Here is a 15,737-nt window from a genome sequence, read left to right on the forward strand (position 1 = left end):
TGTGATCTTAGACTCTGAGCTGTTTTATCTGCAAGTAAACGCAGCCACTAGTTTTTTATCATTTGAGAAAAATCATTGAAGTTCTGCCTTTTCTGTCTCAGAGCGACGCGGAGAAAGTTTGTGTGTTTGTTACAGCAGAGTTGATCACTGTAATGGTCGTCTTACTTGACTTCCTAAGAAAACAATACATCCTTTACAACTCGTACAAAATACAGCAGCACAGATCCTCACAACAACTCAGAGAGACCACATCACTCCTGTTTAGAAGCTGCACATGCTCCACTAAAAAGATGGTTCTTCAAGGGTTCTTTAGTAAAGAAAATGGTTCTATGTAGAACCAAGAACACTCAAAGAACCCTTTGCATGATTATTATTATATTTGCATTGTGAAATGGTTCTTCAGATTGTGCTGTGAATGGTTCTATACTGAATCTTTGTGAAAATGTCTATAGCACCAAAAGGGTATTGTTACAAGACATCAGCAGAACCCTTTTTGGTGCTATGTAGAACCAACACAATCTCCGTCAATCTTAAGAACCATTTCACCATGCTAAGAACCATTTAAGCATTCTATATAGAACCATTCCCTCCTTCTACTGCGATGATGTCAAGCTTGTAGCAATAGAGGAACGCTTTTTAGGTGCTCTATAGAACCCGTTTCAAAAAGGTTCTATATAGACCCATATACAACATTCTTCATCAATCTGAAGAACCATTTCGTGATGCAAAGAACCCTTCAAGCATGCAAATGGTTCTATATAGAACCATTGTCGTCTTCTTTTGAGATGAAGCTTGTAGCAACAGAAGAACCTTTTTGGTGCTGTATAGAACCCCTTTCAAAAAAGTTCTATATAGATTCATATACAACACATTCTCCGTCAATCTGAAGAACGATTTCACCATGCTAAGAACCATTTAAGCATAAAAATGGTTCTATATAGCACCATTCCTTTCTTCTTTTGTGATGAAGCTTGTAGCAACAGAAGAACCTTTTTGGTGCTGTACAGACCCCTAACACCTTTCCCAAAGGTTCTAAATAGAACCATATACAACACATTCTCCATTAATTGGAAGAACCATTTCATGATGCAAAGAACCCTTTAATCATGCAAATGGTTCTTTAAGCATTCATAGTTCTATATATATAACCATTTTCTTTACTAAAGACCTTTTTTCAGGACAGATTTTAAAGTTCTGCTACTAGTTTTTAAAGCTCTAAATGACCTTAAAGCTCCTGTTTACATCACAGAGTGTCTGTTTGTTTATGGTCTGTTTCAGTAAAACACAGAAAACATAGAGACTCTTTCAGTTATTCTGCTTCTAAACTGTGGAGCTCAGTTCACCTTTTATTAGACAGTCGAGCTCAGAGCTCACTTTTAATAAACACCTGAAAACGCAGCTCATTAAAGCTCTACATCTCTGGTGTTTATCTATTAATCTGATCTGTGTCGTTTTCTTATATGACTTTAAATTAATACTCATAGTTTCTTCTATCACTGTTGGGGTTTATCACCTGTCTGGAAAGCACTGTGAGCAGCCACTGCTATGAAAAGAGCTCTATAAATAAAAGATATTATTATTATTATTATTATTATTATTACGCACTCTCAAAAAATAAAGAAAATGGTTCTACATGGAACCAAGATCACTCAAAGATCCCTATGCAGTATTAAAAAGTTATTAGCATGGTGAAAGGGCTCTTCAGATTGATGGAGAATGCGCTGTAGATGGTTCTACAAAGGACCAAAAAGGGTTCTTCTATCGTTACAAGCTTGACACCGTAACAATAGAAGAACGCTTTTTGGTCCTATATAGAACCCTTTTCAAAAAGGTTCTATACAGAACACATTCTCCATCAATCTGAAGAACCATTTCACCATGCAAATAACTTTTTAATCATGCCAGGGGTTCTTTGAGTGTTCATTGTTCTATATACATCCATTTTCTTTACTAAAGAACCCTTGAGGAATCATAGAACCATCTTTTTTAGGTGTGTACTACTACCACTACTACTACTAATAAAATAATAATAACAGTTATTAATATTATTAATATTATTATATGTAGTGTCAGGGTTTAGGTACATGATGCTTCTTCAAGGGTACATTAGTAAAGGACATGGTTCTATATAAAACCATTTGCATGCTTAAGTGGTTCTTAGCATGGTGTTGGTTCTATATAGCAGCAAAAATGGTTCTGCTGTTGTTACGATACCGAGCTTGTAACGATAGAAGAACCCCTTCGGGTGCTATACAGAACCATTTTCTACCAAGGTTCTATATAAAACCGTCTATAGCACATACAAGCACATTTTCCACCAATCTGAAGAACCCTTTAAAGATGCAAAGAACACTTTAATCAGGTAATTAGGGGTTCTTGGTTCTATATAAACCCATTATCTTTACTAAAGAACCCTTGAAGAATCTTTTTAAGAGTGTATTATTAACCTGCTTCAGTCAGACAGCTGATCATGTGATCTGCTTAGCTGTAATGGAAACCTGCAGCCACACCTGCCCTTTGAGGATGAGATTAGAGGCCTCTGCTCTCACCTGTGAGTTGAGAGATGGGTTGGAACAAAAACGTGGACCGTCTGCGGATCTGGTTTATAAACCACTGTGATAAAGGATGTAGCGAATAATATTACACTACATTCAAATAAAGAGCTGATGCTAATGTCAGCTAAAAGGCTAATATTAACCTTCAACATGTTGGGCAGCATCTAACAAAGATATCCTTTAAACTGGACAATGAACATGTAAGTCAACCATACATCACTTGAACTGGCTCACCAGCTGACCACATTCTGAATATTTATGTATGCATGCCATGTATAAAATATGAGAATAGGGACGAGAACCAAGGGAACGTATAAGTATATGGTTCTGGGGTTACTGTAGTCCAGTTATGGCAGAGTCGACACGGGTCTGTCATTCCGATTTGGGCCAGTGTACTTCCCTGACACTGATCTGCACCATAGAAATCCTTTATGTCTCCCACATCCACTGTATATATAACCCTTATAAACCTGTCACTGTAATATCACTGCTGTCCTAAGAAAACCTCGTATCTCCATTTTTTGTCGTTTTTTCAGTTTTTGACATAATTTGAAAAAGACTGTTGTTCTTTACATTGTGTGTACATTTCATTAAGAATGGACCAAGAGAAACGGCCCAAAATGACTTGGAAAAACGTCCGGTTCCATTGACTTACATTAAAAGTAAAGTGTGTTTTTTCCTTCTCCTGTAAAGTTAAAATTTTGGAGATGTTCCGACAACAGTGATATTCTTCTATGCTATTGTTGCTCTGCTGCAATACTTTACATATGCTCTAAAAAAAAGATGGTTCTTTAAAGGGTTCTTTAGTAAAGGCAATGGTGTGAACAATCTATTTAGAACAATGAGCTCTATATAGAACTATTTGCATGCTTAAATGGTTCTCTGAATGGTGAAATGGTTCTTCAGATTGATGGAGAATGTGTTGCATGTGGTTCTATATAGAACCTTTGTGAAAATAGTTCTAATATAGCTCTATATAGCATCAAAAAGGGTTCTTCTATAGTTACAAGGTTTACACAGTAACAATAGCACAACTCTTTTTTGTTCTAAGAACCATTTAAGCATGCCAATGGTTCTATATAGAACCATTTCCCTTACTAAAGTACCCTTGAAGAACCATCACGTACCTAAAACCTGTCACTACATATAATAATAATAAATAATAATAATAATGATAACAATAATAATAATAGCTGTTGTTATTATTATTAGTAGTAGTAGAAGCAGCAGTAGTACACTCTTAAAAAAAGATGGTTCTTAAAGGGTTCTTTAGTAAAGAAAATATTTCTATACAGAACTATGAACACTCAAAGAACCTTCTGTGTGATTAAAGGGTTCTTTGCATAATGAAAGGGTTTTTCAGATTGATGGAGAATGTGCTGCAGGTGGCTCTATATAGAACCTTTGTGATCATGGTTCTATAAAGCACCCAAAAGCGTTCTTTTATTGTTTCAGTGTCAAGCTTGCAACAATAGAACAACCCTTTTGGGTGCTATATAGAACCATATATGACACACTTTCCATCAATCTGAAGAACCAACCAGCTTTTAATCATGCAAAGGGTTCTTTGAGTGCTCATGGTTTAAGAGTGTAGTATATATATATATATATATATATATATATATATATATAATATATATGTATAAGGGGTCTTTTTCACTCAAGGAACCCTCAGCCACCTTCAAACCGACTCTTGTGGAAAGAACTGGGCCGGATTTGGGAAGCATTACGTGGCCAACTTTCCTGTGGTCCTCCTGGGATAACAACAACAACAACAACACAACAACAACAACAACAACCACAAGGTGGAGAAGATGAACAAGGCTGCACTTATTAAACCTAAAACACCTACTAACTAACTAAGTATCCATATCCAGATCCATATATCCATGTATTTTAGGACACCTGGAGTACGAAGCTGGCGAATAGGAAGCCAACTACAGTATTATTTACTCTGGTCCCTGCGGACCACAATGGACAGACCTGTGGGGACATTTTAGTCCGTTAAGCTTCTCTCGGTGAAGTCAGACTGTCTCGGACTCTCACCCAGAAACGACGCTCGTTGTTGTTGTTGTGTTAGAAAACACAAACAGTGTTTAATACAAAGTTATAAACACAGTGAACGGTAACTCAACTCACCTCCACAGAGGAGCTCGTGTTGACGAGCACTGGAACAAAGCCTACGTTCCCAACTAAGTACAAAGGGCCTCCGCCTACAAACACGAGCGAGGCGAACGGTGCGTTAGCGAACGCCAGCGTGACGGTAACGTAAACACCTGCCAGGTGCGAATATGTTTCGGTTCTGTTTGTAGCCGAGCAGCTCAGCTAACTCGGACAGCAAGCCCCGCCTCCTCAGCGACGGTCGGTTAGTAATATCCCGCCTCCTGCGCCACGATTGGCTATCGCACACTGCTCCTTGCACCGCGATTGGTTGGTAGTATCACTAGCCGTCTGCTGATTGGACCCTTAAGAAGGCCTTCACGTCACCATAGCAACCGCGGAGCAGTGCACCGTCGAATGAGTCTGAACTTGTTTTGAGCTCCGGTTTTCGGCTGTGTCCCAAACTGAAGGCCGCTGTCTCGATGCTCGGCTGCCTCAAAAGTCACTGCCTTGGAAGGCATCGCTATTAAGGAGGTGTTTTCGAAGGCAGGAATACACTATATGCCCAAAAGTATGTGGACGCCACTCCTATGTGTTGTGTTCAGGTGTTGCAGCCACACCCATTGCTAACAGGAGTACACGGCCAAGCACGTAGCCATGCAGTCTCCATAGACAAACACTGGCAGTAGAATTGGACTGAATAGCTCAGTGACTCTAAACATGGCACTGTTACACGATGCCAGCTTTGCCACAAGTCAGCTTGTGACTTTACTTCCCTGCTAGTTCTGCCCCGGGTGACTGTAAGTGCTATTATTGTAAAACAGAAACATCCAAGAGTAACTATAGCTCAGCCACAAAGCAGCAGACCACACGAACGTACAGCGAGGCTGCTGTGTAGCATGTAAAAATAGCCTATCCTCTGCTGCATCACTTGCTGCGAATGTCCAAATTGCCTCTGGAGGCAAGAACTGCCTACTCGTCCCAGTAGGCTGTGCCTGGTACACGCTTACCGGGAAGCATCCAAGGGGCATCCGGATCAGATGCCCGAACCACCTCAACTGGCTCCTCTCAATGCGGAATAGTAGCGGCTCTACTCCGAGCTCCTCACCCTATCAAGTAGAGTGTAGCCCGCCATCCTGCGAAGAAAGCTCATTTCAGCCGCTTGTATTCGCGATCTCATTCTTTCGGTCATTACCCACAGCTCATGACCACAGGTGAGGGTTGGGATGTAGACGATCCCTCTTCCCATCACTCGTGAACAAGACCCCGAGATACTTAAACTCCTCCACCTGGGGCAGGCCTTTTCCCCTTACCTGGAGTGGGCATGGCATCCTGTTCCGGGCTAGGGCCATGGACTCAGACACTCACACACACTTGTTGCGATTTCAAGCTTACTAAAAGCTAACTAAAATGAAAAAGGAGACAAGGCACTGAGAGGCCTAGGAGGAGTTAACCACACTATGTGATGGAGAAAGAGACAATAAAACAGCCAAGCTAAATGAAAGACACTAAAGTAGATAAGTTTCTTTTATTGTGTAGCCCAAAAAAAAAAATCATCAGTAAATCAACAACATTCATGCATACATTAAGCTTAAAGGCATCACGACCAGCACATGCACAGAAAAGGTACTTCTTGATTTGACAGACTCGGCCTTGTCCACAGTCACACAGGTATTTTTTTATACCATAGTAGTTTCTTTACGTTTTACTCTCTTCTCCACATGCAAGCTGCATCTTAGGTCGCTGAAAACTGGGCTTTTGCAGAATTCATTCGAGGGTGAAGATATTCAGAAACTCCATTTTCGGTGTTTGCAGTGTAGACAGAAAAAACAGAGTTTTTTGTTTGTTTTGGTTTTATTTCCTTTGTTTACATGAGGCGATTTTCCTCAACGCTGTGTGTAGCCAAAACAGGACTTGTTAGGTGATTCCTCTCCTTCCACCTGTCTTTCTGCTCTTGTCCTTCAGATGTACGAGTACCAAGAGTAGCAGAACACATGTGCTGAGCACTGGAGCTAATAAATGTCCCTGCTGGGAAAAAAAAAACATAGAAACCATTAAGTGTTTCTGTTGATTCCTGATGATTTTGAAATGTTTTTTAGCTTTTTTTAGTGTTCTGTGTTCTAGAGAAACTTGCCGTGTGAGAATTGTTCACAGTGGTGGTGATAGAAATCAGGGGCCATATTACAGAAAGTTCTTAAGTCTGAGATCATATCTTATCTGCTTTTGTTGTCATGTTAAGACTGAAGTTAGGACAGAAGCCATTACAGAACAACAGTTCTTAAGTCTATAATCTTATTTCCAGATAAGAAAACAGTATTACAGAAACATCCTAAGTTGCCAAAATATTCTAAATATTTTCTTAACTGTAAGATAAACCCAGAGCGTCTTAACTTCTGTTTAACCGTCTGTTTCTATTGTTTTATGCAGTGTCAGGCAGCCCAGTTCACTATAACCAGCATAACGACGCTACATTTACCTCCACTAAAAACGCTGCTTTGATTTGTGAGGTTTTTTCTAACAGTGTTTAAAACCTCAGACGCTGCAGACTCAATCAACTCCGCCCCTCTGATTACCTTCGTGTGTTAATGTTGATGATGAAACATTACAGTGATGGTGGTGAATAATGAGGAGACAGAGCTGAACGTGTGTCTGTTTATTAGGAGGAGTAACGTTAGCGCGCTCGGCTAAAGCGTTTGGGAAATGGAGACTGAAACTGGAGATGGCCACACTGATAAACAGCACAAAGCGCTGAGACGATATTATTAACTATTAATTATTAATCAGATTTGCTTCTGTAATATGAATTTGTGAAAATCTTATCTTGACCTGTCAGATCTTAAGCTAAGACAAAAAGATAGGAAGCTTCTGTAATACGGCCCCAGCGGCCCACCTCTGAAAGCTCCCTCCCAGAAAGTTATTACATGAAATGGTTATGAATTCACTGTCTGATGTCTAAGACATTGTTTTATGATAGGTTTGTGATCAGGTTTTGGCTTAAATTGTATTTTAATCGATTCGTGGCATACAGGGCTTTGTTAATTACCTTTAAAAAATACCCATGTACGCGCGGACTAGGCCTCACACGTCATCGTGCATTCTCGGCTCCTCATTCGTGCATTTGTGTCTCTTCAAACTACTCGAATGTCTGAATATTCGGCCGCACTCCGAACAGAAATACGGTTTCTCCCCCGTGTGCACACGCTGGTGTGTTCTGAGGTGACCAATCTCACTAAAACCTTTCCCGCACTCTGAGCACCGATACGGTTTCTCTCCCGTGTGAATGCGCTGGTGTCTTTTGAGATTCCCCTTTTCACTAAAGCACATCCCGCACTCTGAGCAGTAGAACGGTTTCTCTCCTGCGTGAATGCGCTGGTGTCCCTGCAGGCCGCTCTGCTGGGTGAAGCTCTTCCCGCAGTCCGTGCAGCGGTACGGCTTCTCTCCTGTGTGAATGCGCTGGTGTTTTTTGAGAGTGCCTCCAACACTGAAACACTTCCCGCACTCTGAACAGCGATAAGGCCTGGCTCCGGTGTGAGTGCGGTGGTGTATTCTGAGAGCACCTCTTTCACGAAAACTCATCCCACATTCTGGGCAGTAGCAGAGCTTCTCTCCTGTGTGGATGCGCCGGTGCCGTTGGAGGCTACTCTGCAGTGTAAAACCCTTCCCACACTCAGAACAGAGGTGATTCCTCTCCTTCCATGCTTCCTTCCGCTCCTGTCCTTCAGATGTACGAGTACCGAGAGTAGCAGAAGACATCTGCTGAGTAGTCAGATCCTCATAGTTAGTCTCGTCTGATTTTGGTGGTCTCTCCTGATGCGTTTATGGAGGTACATTTGAACTGTGTGGGAAAGTGGACACATGGAGCAGAGGAAGAGCTGCAACATGATCTCATTCATTTCAGAAGGAACAAAAGAGAAAAAATGTCAGAAACTCAATGGGAAATACACAACAATCATAGTGTAATTGGAAAACTTTAACCATGTTTCTTACTTCAATATACACCGATCAGGCATAACATTATGACCACCTCCTTGTTTCTACGCTCACTTTGTAGTTCTACAGTTACAGACTGTAGTCCATCTGTTTCTCTGATACTTTGTTAGCCCCCTTTTACCCTGTTCTTTAGTGGTCAGGACCCCCATGGACCCTCACAGAGCAGGTACTATTTGGGTGGTGGATCATTCTCAGCACTGCAGTAACACTGACGTGGTGGTGGTGTGTTAGTGTGTGTTGTGCTGGTACGAGTGGATCAGACACAGCAGTGCTGCTGGAGTTTTTAAACACCTCAGTGTCACTGCTGGACTGAGAATCGTCCACCAACCAAAAATATCCAGCCAACAGCGTCCTGTGGGCAGCGTCCTGCGACTAATACACCACCACGTCAGTTTCACTGCAGTGCTGAGAATGACCCACCACCCAAATAATACCTGCTCTGTGGGGGTCCATGGGGGTCCTGACCATTGAAGAACAGGGTAACGAAGTATGCAGAGAAACAGACGGACTACAGTCTGTAACTGTAGAACTGCAAAGTGCTCCTACATGGTGGAGTCCAGTAAACCTCTAGATCTAGTTCAAATTGATGGCTACTGTCTGTGCCTTTACTCATGAGGTAGTTGGCCCACAGATAAATGAGGGATTTAATAGTCCCCTCTTCATTACCCCCTCCTTTTCCCTTCTTCATTAAATACATACAAGGTGGTCATATTCCAAACACGGTGGTCCAGTAAGTGGCGGTAACGTACCAAATAACTGGTTTGCCAACAGCCAATGAAATCTACAAGAATGAGAAGGTTTGGGCCAAATCAGAGACTAGGAAAAGGTGGATAAGATGAAACTGAAGTTGGCTTCCTTTTTTCTCCAGCTTCTTGTTCGATTTGCCCGTTCCACCTTAAATGCTGCACCATTTAAGGTGGAACGGGGAATTAAGTAAGTAAACCACATCCAGAAACAGCACTGGCTCTGGTGTAATGTAGATTTATAGATTTTAGGCCTTTATTTTCCTCTTTTTTGCCGTCCCTGATGACTAAACGTTACAACAGATGTTGGGGCTGAACGTTAGTCCCCTAACTTTCTTCATCGACTGAAACTCAGTCAGCAGTTTCGCCGCTGCTTCGATGAGAAGCACAGAGGATGCTAAACACAAAGTTATGATTAAAATGATTCAGTTAACTCACCTCAGAGCTCGTCTTGCCGATTATGGGAGCAAAAGCTTGAGTTAAATGTAATCATTCCTCTCCTCTAAAACGAAATTAAGTGAAAAATCCAGCCTACACCAGTTTAGTTAACTGGGATTCGCCTGGAAACGTCTGTCAGGTATAAATAAATGTAGCCGAGCCGCTCAGCTAACCGCGCTAGCAAGCCGCCTCCTGAGCCACGATTGGCTACTGGCATTCCCCTCCTGCGCCGCGATTGGTTAACACCATTTCGAGCGCTCTGCCGATTGGATACCTGAGCAGTCATTCACATCACCACGGCAACCGTAGAAAAGTGAAACTTCCAGAGCATCGGAGACTGTTTTTTCGCCTCCTGCGCTGTGATTGGCTAGTATACCGCCTCCTGCGCTGTGATTGGCTAGTCGTTGAGCTCTCGTCTAAATCACCGTAGCAACCGTAGAACACAGTGGAGTTTGGAAGAAGCCAAGATTCCGAGCACTCTGGAGTCGATTCCGACTCTCGACTCCTGCGGCGGGAATCGATGGAGTCGACTCCTCGACTCCGCTTAATTTTAACGAAGACGGGCTGGTAAAAGGAAAACGTTTTTTAGATTAAACTGTCTTAAACGTAGTTTCGAGTAGCTTCAGATTGTAGTGATGCAATGAAATTTGGGGAAATTTCACAAAATGAGGTGCGGAGTGATGTACCGAGACAATCATTACAGCAGTCAGAATCATTTGAAAACATTTTCAAATTCAGTTCTTTGAAAAAGAAAAAGCTTAAGCTTTAAGTTAAGTTATCTTGTTCCTGTTTTTAAGAGGCTGAAGTTGGCTTCGTATTCGCCAGCTTTATCAGAATTTTCCGGGCCACCTTAAGTGAGACTGTAGTTGAATGTATATAAGGGGAACTCTACCGATTTTCCAAAAATCTACATAATTAAATGGTTGAGATGTAAACAAAGTCACTCAGAGTGGTTTGATGTGAAATGCTGTGTTCTAGAGAAACTTGCCATATTATAATTGTTTACAGTGGCGGTGATAGGAACCAGACATCTAGAAGCTCCCTCACAGAAAGGTGTCTGATGTCTAAGTCATTGTTTTTTAATAGTTTTGTGATCAAGTTTTGACTTAAAATGTATTTTAATGTATTCAAGGCAGAGGGATACATGCAGGGCTTTGCAAAACAAAATAGTGCCCAAAGAAAAGATGTATGACTATTTTACCATCATCAACATTACATATAAAAACTCACACTTGTGTAGGTTTAATAGTAAATACAACGTCTATATCTGTGTTGTAGACATGGTGACCCCTGGTTTCTATCACCACCACTAAAAACATAAGGGGCTGTAAGTTTCTCCACAATGAATCCTTCCACATCAAACCATTCTGAATGACTCTGTTTACATCTCAAATATTTATTTATTCAGAAATTTTGACAAATTGGTGGAACCAATGCTTAAAAACCCATAGAAACCATTCAGCGTTTCTGTTGATTGTTGTTTTTGATGTGTTTGGGCTTTTTAATAGGTTGATATCACAATGTTAAGGTTCCTAATGGTTTAACAGGTGACCAATGGCTGATTCTAAATGCATTTGATGGTTTCCTAATAGGATCTAAAGGTGTTTTACAGGAATCTAGTGGTCTCTATTGGAAACCATTAAATCAATTCTCACTAGAAAGCCAAACCATTCGATTTTAATCCTCATGGTTTCTAATGGTGGTTTTTCAGCAGGGTAAACAAACTCAGGCTACTCAAACTCAAACTCTTCACGGTTTTACATTTGCCTCCATCAAAATGTCCCTGGAGTCGATTATAATAACAAAGACGCAGTCGACAGAGTCGAAGAGTCGACTCCAAGCATTTCGAATCACTAGCCAAGAATCGACCCCGACTCCCAGGCATGCTGGAGTCGAAGAAACGATTCTTTTGGAATCCCCGATCACTACCCTGCTGCTGTCCTCAGACTGCACCCTCTGGATCTCTCAGCGTGTATAATAATTGTATTTTATACTGCCTCCTCCATTGTTCTAGATCTGTTTCCATGAGGCAGAACTGCCTCAGCCCTGCCCCGGGAGAAGAGCCAGTAGGTCGGTATAAGTTCAACAACCTTCATCGCTCTTGTTCCATGTTCCATGATTATTTTGAACAGCAAGCAAACATAAATGTCAACAGTAGGGGGCGCTAACGTAATACACATTTTAAAAAATAGAACCATCTTAAATAGAACCACTTTTTGCATGCTTAATGGTTCTTTGCATGGTGAAATGGTTCTTCAGATTGATAGAGAATGTGTTTGTGTATGGTTAGATGTAGTACCAAAAAGGGTTCTTCTATTGTTACGTGCTTGACATCATAACAGAACTCTTTTTGGTTCCTCTATAGTTAATATAATCTTGCTCCATGGAAAGCACCATTTAAGCATGCGAAGGGTTCTTTAAGTGTTCATTGTTCTATATAGAACCATTTTCTTTATTTAAGAACCCTCTTTTTAAAGCGTGTACTTTCTTTTTATCATAAAAAAATCACTGATTAATGTGAGGCAGTGTGGACGTTTTAAAGCTGGGCTCACACATTTGACAACATATATAACGAATCAGATTTCATACTTTTTCATGTTTTGAATTTACACTGTGGGCAGCAAACCCAAGAGTAGATGGAGTCTCTCATATTCCTTTTCACTCACTCATGCTGTCCCCATCTTACAGACATTGTATTTATCAAATACAAGTATTCAAGTGCAGGTTTAATGAGGATAAGATCAGGAGAGTTGAACAAAAGAGCCAGGGAAGGCCAACCTTATCAAAAGGAGGGGCGTTGTCAGCAGCAGATGTGACAGTATACATCCAGGAAAGGTTTAGAACGGGTCAAGGCTCGCCACTTTGACAAAAATGCATCAGCAAGTAGTCCTACAGTTTAAGAATAAAGTTCCTCAGCCAGGGATTGCAAGGATTTTAGTTATTGTATTATATAGTTGGTGCATAATAACATCAGAAGTTTCAGGGAATCCAGAGAAATCGTTGTGCGTAAAGGGAAAAACTGAAAACCACAACTGAGTGCCTATCATTTTCCCTCAGACGCATTAAAAACTGGCATGCTTCTGTGATGGATATCATTACATGGGCTCAGGAATACTTAAACAAACTTTTGACTAAAACACACCATCCGTCACTGCACCACAAATGCAAGTTAAGACTTCACTATACAGCCATATGTCAACAGCGTCCAGAAACACCGCCGACTTCTCTGGGCTGGAGCTCTTCTGAAACGAACTGATGCTCGGTGGAAATGCGTATCGTGGTCAGACAAGTCAAACTTACAGATTGTTTATGGAAATGATGGACGTTGTGTTCTCTGTGCCAAAGAAGAAAAAGACCATACAGATTGTTACCAGCGTAAAGTTAAAAAACCAGCGTCTGTCATGGTGGCTGGCTATTCTGGGTTCTACTTGCACATCTGTGCACCATCTATGCTGAACTCATTTTGGAGCAACATAATGCAGCCATCTAGACAACGTCTTTTTCAGGCACGTCCACACTTATTAACTCTAAGCTAGATTTTAGTTTCCATTGAAAACATATGCAAAAGACAACAATGAAGGACGTACAGTTGGGCCTCTTAATACTTCTGTAGAATGGGAAAAAAATCTGCTTTCAAACCTGGATCGGTTTGTGTCTTCAGTCCCAGTTGACTTTTAAGCGCTGTTAAAAGGAAAGGAGTAGTAAACATGTTCCGGTCCCGACTTTAGGACGTGTTGCAGGCATCAGATTTGGAATGAGCGTCCATTTACAAACAACAATGAAGTTCATAATGTAAAACAGAAAATATTGTGTTTTTGTACCATTTTCAACTGAATACATGTCAAACAGAGTTTTATAAACAGTGCACAGTGCACACTGTGACATCTGTTTTGAAATTGAATTAGTAAGAAAATACTTACCCATATTATTGATTTCCTTATGGGCTTTTTGGGGTCAGCAGTGTCCAAAAGAAGCAAAGCCCTTTTCTGTAGTTACACTCAAACAATTTACATTAAATTCAGAAATCATGTTGGTTTTCTATATTAGAGACAAAATAATACAGTTTTGCATTGATACTAGATAATTAATCTTTTCTTCAAGATTTAGAGGCTTCTAGAGGCTTTACCTTCACCAAGAAACCAATCTTGGGACAGATGTTTGTTCTATTTGAGCGTATAAGACTTTGATCCCTCCAGACGACTGAATGGCAGACAGGCCTTTCTTAGAAGTCAGGCTGAGAATGGCTGACAGTTTGTTCCCTTTTCTAAAAAAAAACAGGCAAGCTGCTGTTTCACTCTGTTTTTCCTTTGAAATGAAAGATATTAATAGGGAGTCTGTTCCCCTTCTTCTGCGGTAACAGCCTCTACTCTTCTGTTGGAACATTGCTGTGAGGATTTGATTGCATTCAGCCACAGGAGCATTAGTATGACTTGAAGGATTTTAATAGTGGGTTTGTGCTACAGTAACAGCTTATACTCTTGTGGAAAGGCTTTTAGATGTTGAAACATGGCTGTGAGGATCTAATTGAGCATTACTGGGGTCAGATACTGATGTTGGATGGTCAGTTCTGGATCACTAACTCATCCCAAAGGTACTGGATGGAGCTCCATCACTCCAGAGAACACCGGTGCTAGGTAGAATTAGCATGTTTGTAAGGTTGACAGCACATGCTTTAAACCCACCATCTAAATAAGTGCTAATATTAAAAAACACAAATTATAGTTTGTATATTATGATTGAGTCACTATAAAACTTGAATGTTGTTTTTTGAAACCATTATAGTGAGTTCTTAATTGTTTTAATGTAAAAGCCAGTTTATTATTTGAAACTGTGCATTTTTTGTAAAAACAACAAATTGTTTCAAATGATGGAAGTAAAATCTTCCAAAATTTGATGTCAAAATCAACTGAAATTTTCTTACTAATGCATTTAGAGTTATTTACATTAATAGTCATTGAATTGACTGATCATTGATTTGTCCCCAGATCCAATTTATTCAAATCTGTAGAATAATTAACATCTATTACATCTATTATCTGACAATTTAGTAAAATACGATCATTTCATTTTTTCTAATGAAGAAGAATGGTGGAATGTAAATTAAGCGGTCATATTCTTGGTCAGTTTTTCATTGTTTTCCTCATTATTTGATAGGGATGTCAAGCTCAACAAACTAAACATGGATGAAGTACTTATTTATTACATTTTCATGCATGATAATAAGATATTTAGGTTCTTTTGTCATCTACAAATCCCCACAGGCATCATACAGAGTATTAACAACCATTTCATGTACGAGCTCTCGGGAATGTAGCTTTTAGAGGCGGTAACTTTTTCGGATGTCTGGTTCCCATCACCACCAGTCTGAATAATTCTGAGTCGATAGGTTTCTCTTTCAGATTTCACATCAAACCATTCTAACCCTGCTGGAAACAGACCATTCTAACCATTAGGATTAAAACCTGATGGTTTTGCCTTATTGATGCGAATTGACTAAATAGTTCCCTGTAGGACACCTTTATATTCCATTAGGAAACACATCAAATGCACTTGGAATGAGTCCCAGAACACCTGTTAAACCATTACACCTCATTGTCACTGCTGGACTGAGAATAGTCCACCAACCAAAAATATCCAGCCAACAGCGTCCTGTGGGCAGCGTCCTGTGACCACTGATGAAGGACTAGAGGATGACCAACACAAACTGTGCAGCAGCAGATGAGCTATCGTCTCTGACTTTACATCTACAAGGTGGACTGACAAGGTAGGAGTGTCTAATAGAGTGGACAGTGAGTGGACACAGTGTTTAAAAACTCCAGCAGCACTGCTGTGTCTGATCCACTCGGACCAGCACAACACACACTAACACACCACCACCACGTCAGGGTTATTGCAGTGCTGAGAATGATCC

General features: G+C 40.6%; 2 protein-coding genes across 5 annotated transcripts in view; both read right to left on the bottom strand.

The window, feature by feature from the left end:
• Window positions 1-5,686, bottom strand: part of LOC118809313 (zinc finger protein 665-like) — a 34,951-nt gene extending 29,265 nt beyond the window's left edge. Inside the window, exons 1-2 of the mRNA XM_036572491.1 lie at window positions 5,666-5,686; window positions 4,695-4,880 (exon numbers count right to left, since the gene is read on the bottom strand). Coding sequence (XP_036428384.1) covers window positions 4,695-4,880; window positions 5,666-5,686 — 207 coding nt within the window. The remainder of the gene's footprint in view (window positions 1-4,694; window positions 4,881-5,665) is intronic.
• Window positions 5,687-6,132: 446 nt separating this feature from the next.
• Window positions 6,133-10,103, bottom strand: LOC118811810 (gastrula zinc finger protein XlCGF7.1-like). 4 transcript variants are annotated; one of them, XM_036576338.1, is made up of 3 exons: window positions 9,827-10,103; window positions 7,699-8,490; window positions 6,133-6,683 (listed from the first exon to the last, which is right to left on the bottom strand). In XM_036576338.1, exon 2 carries the CDS (start codon window positions 8,406-8,408, stop codon window positions 7,734-7,736), a length of 675 nt encoding a protein of 224 aa, XP_036432231.1. In that variant the 5' UTR covers window positions 8,409-8,490; window positions 9,827-10,103; the 3' UTR covers window positions 6,133-6,683; window positions 7,699-7,733. The 4 variants fall into 4 exon arrangements, with proteins under 4 accessions (XP_036432231.1, XP_036432213.1, XP_036432203.1 ...); XM_036576320.1 differs by having other exon boundaries at window positions 6,133-6,680; window positions 7,699-8,527; window positions 9,827-10,102; XM_036576310.1 differs by having other exon boundaries at window positions 7,699-8,527; window positions 9,827-10,102.
• Between the last annotated feature and the right edge of the window lie 5,634 nt (window positions 10,104-15,737).

The sequence above is a fragment of the Colossoma macropomum genome, unplaced genomic scaffold (genome assembly GCF_904425465.1).
Source record: "Colossoma macropomum unplaced genomic scaffold, Colossoma_macropomum, whole genome shotgun sequence".
Classification (NCBI taxonomy): domain Eukaryota; kingdom Metazoa; phylum Chordata; class Actinopteri; order Characiformes; family Serrasalmidae; genus Colossoma; species Colossoma macropomum.

Excerpts from the sequence above, each read along its gene's own strand:
- LOC118811810 (XM_036576338.1), bottom strand. The coding sequence starts at position 8,408 with ATGTCTTCTGCTACTCTCGGTACTCGTACATCTGAAGGACAGGAGCGG.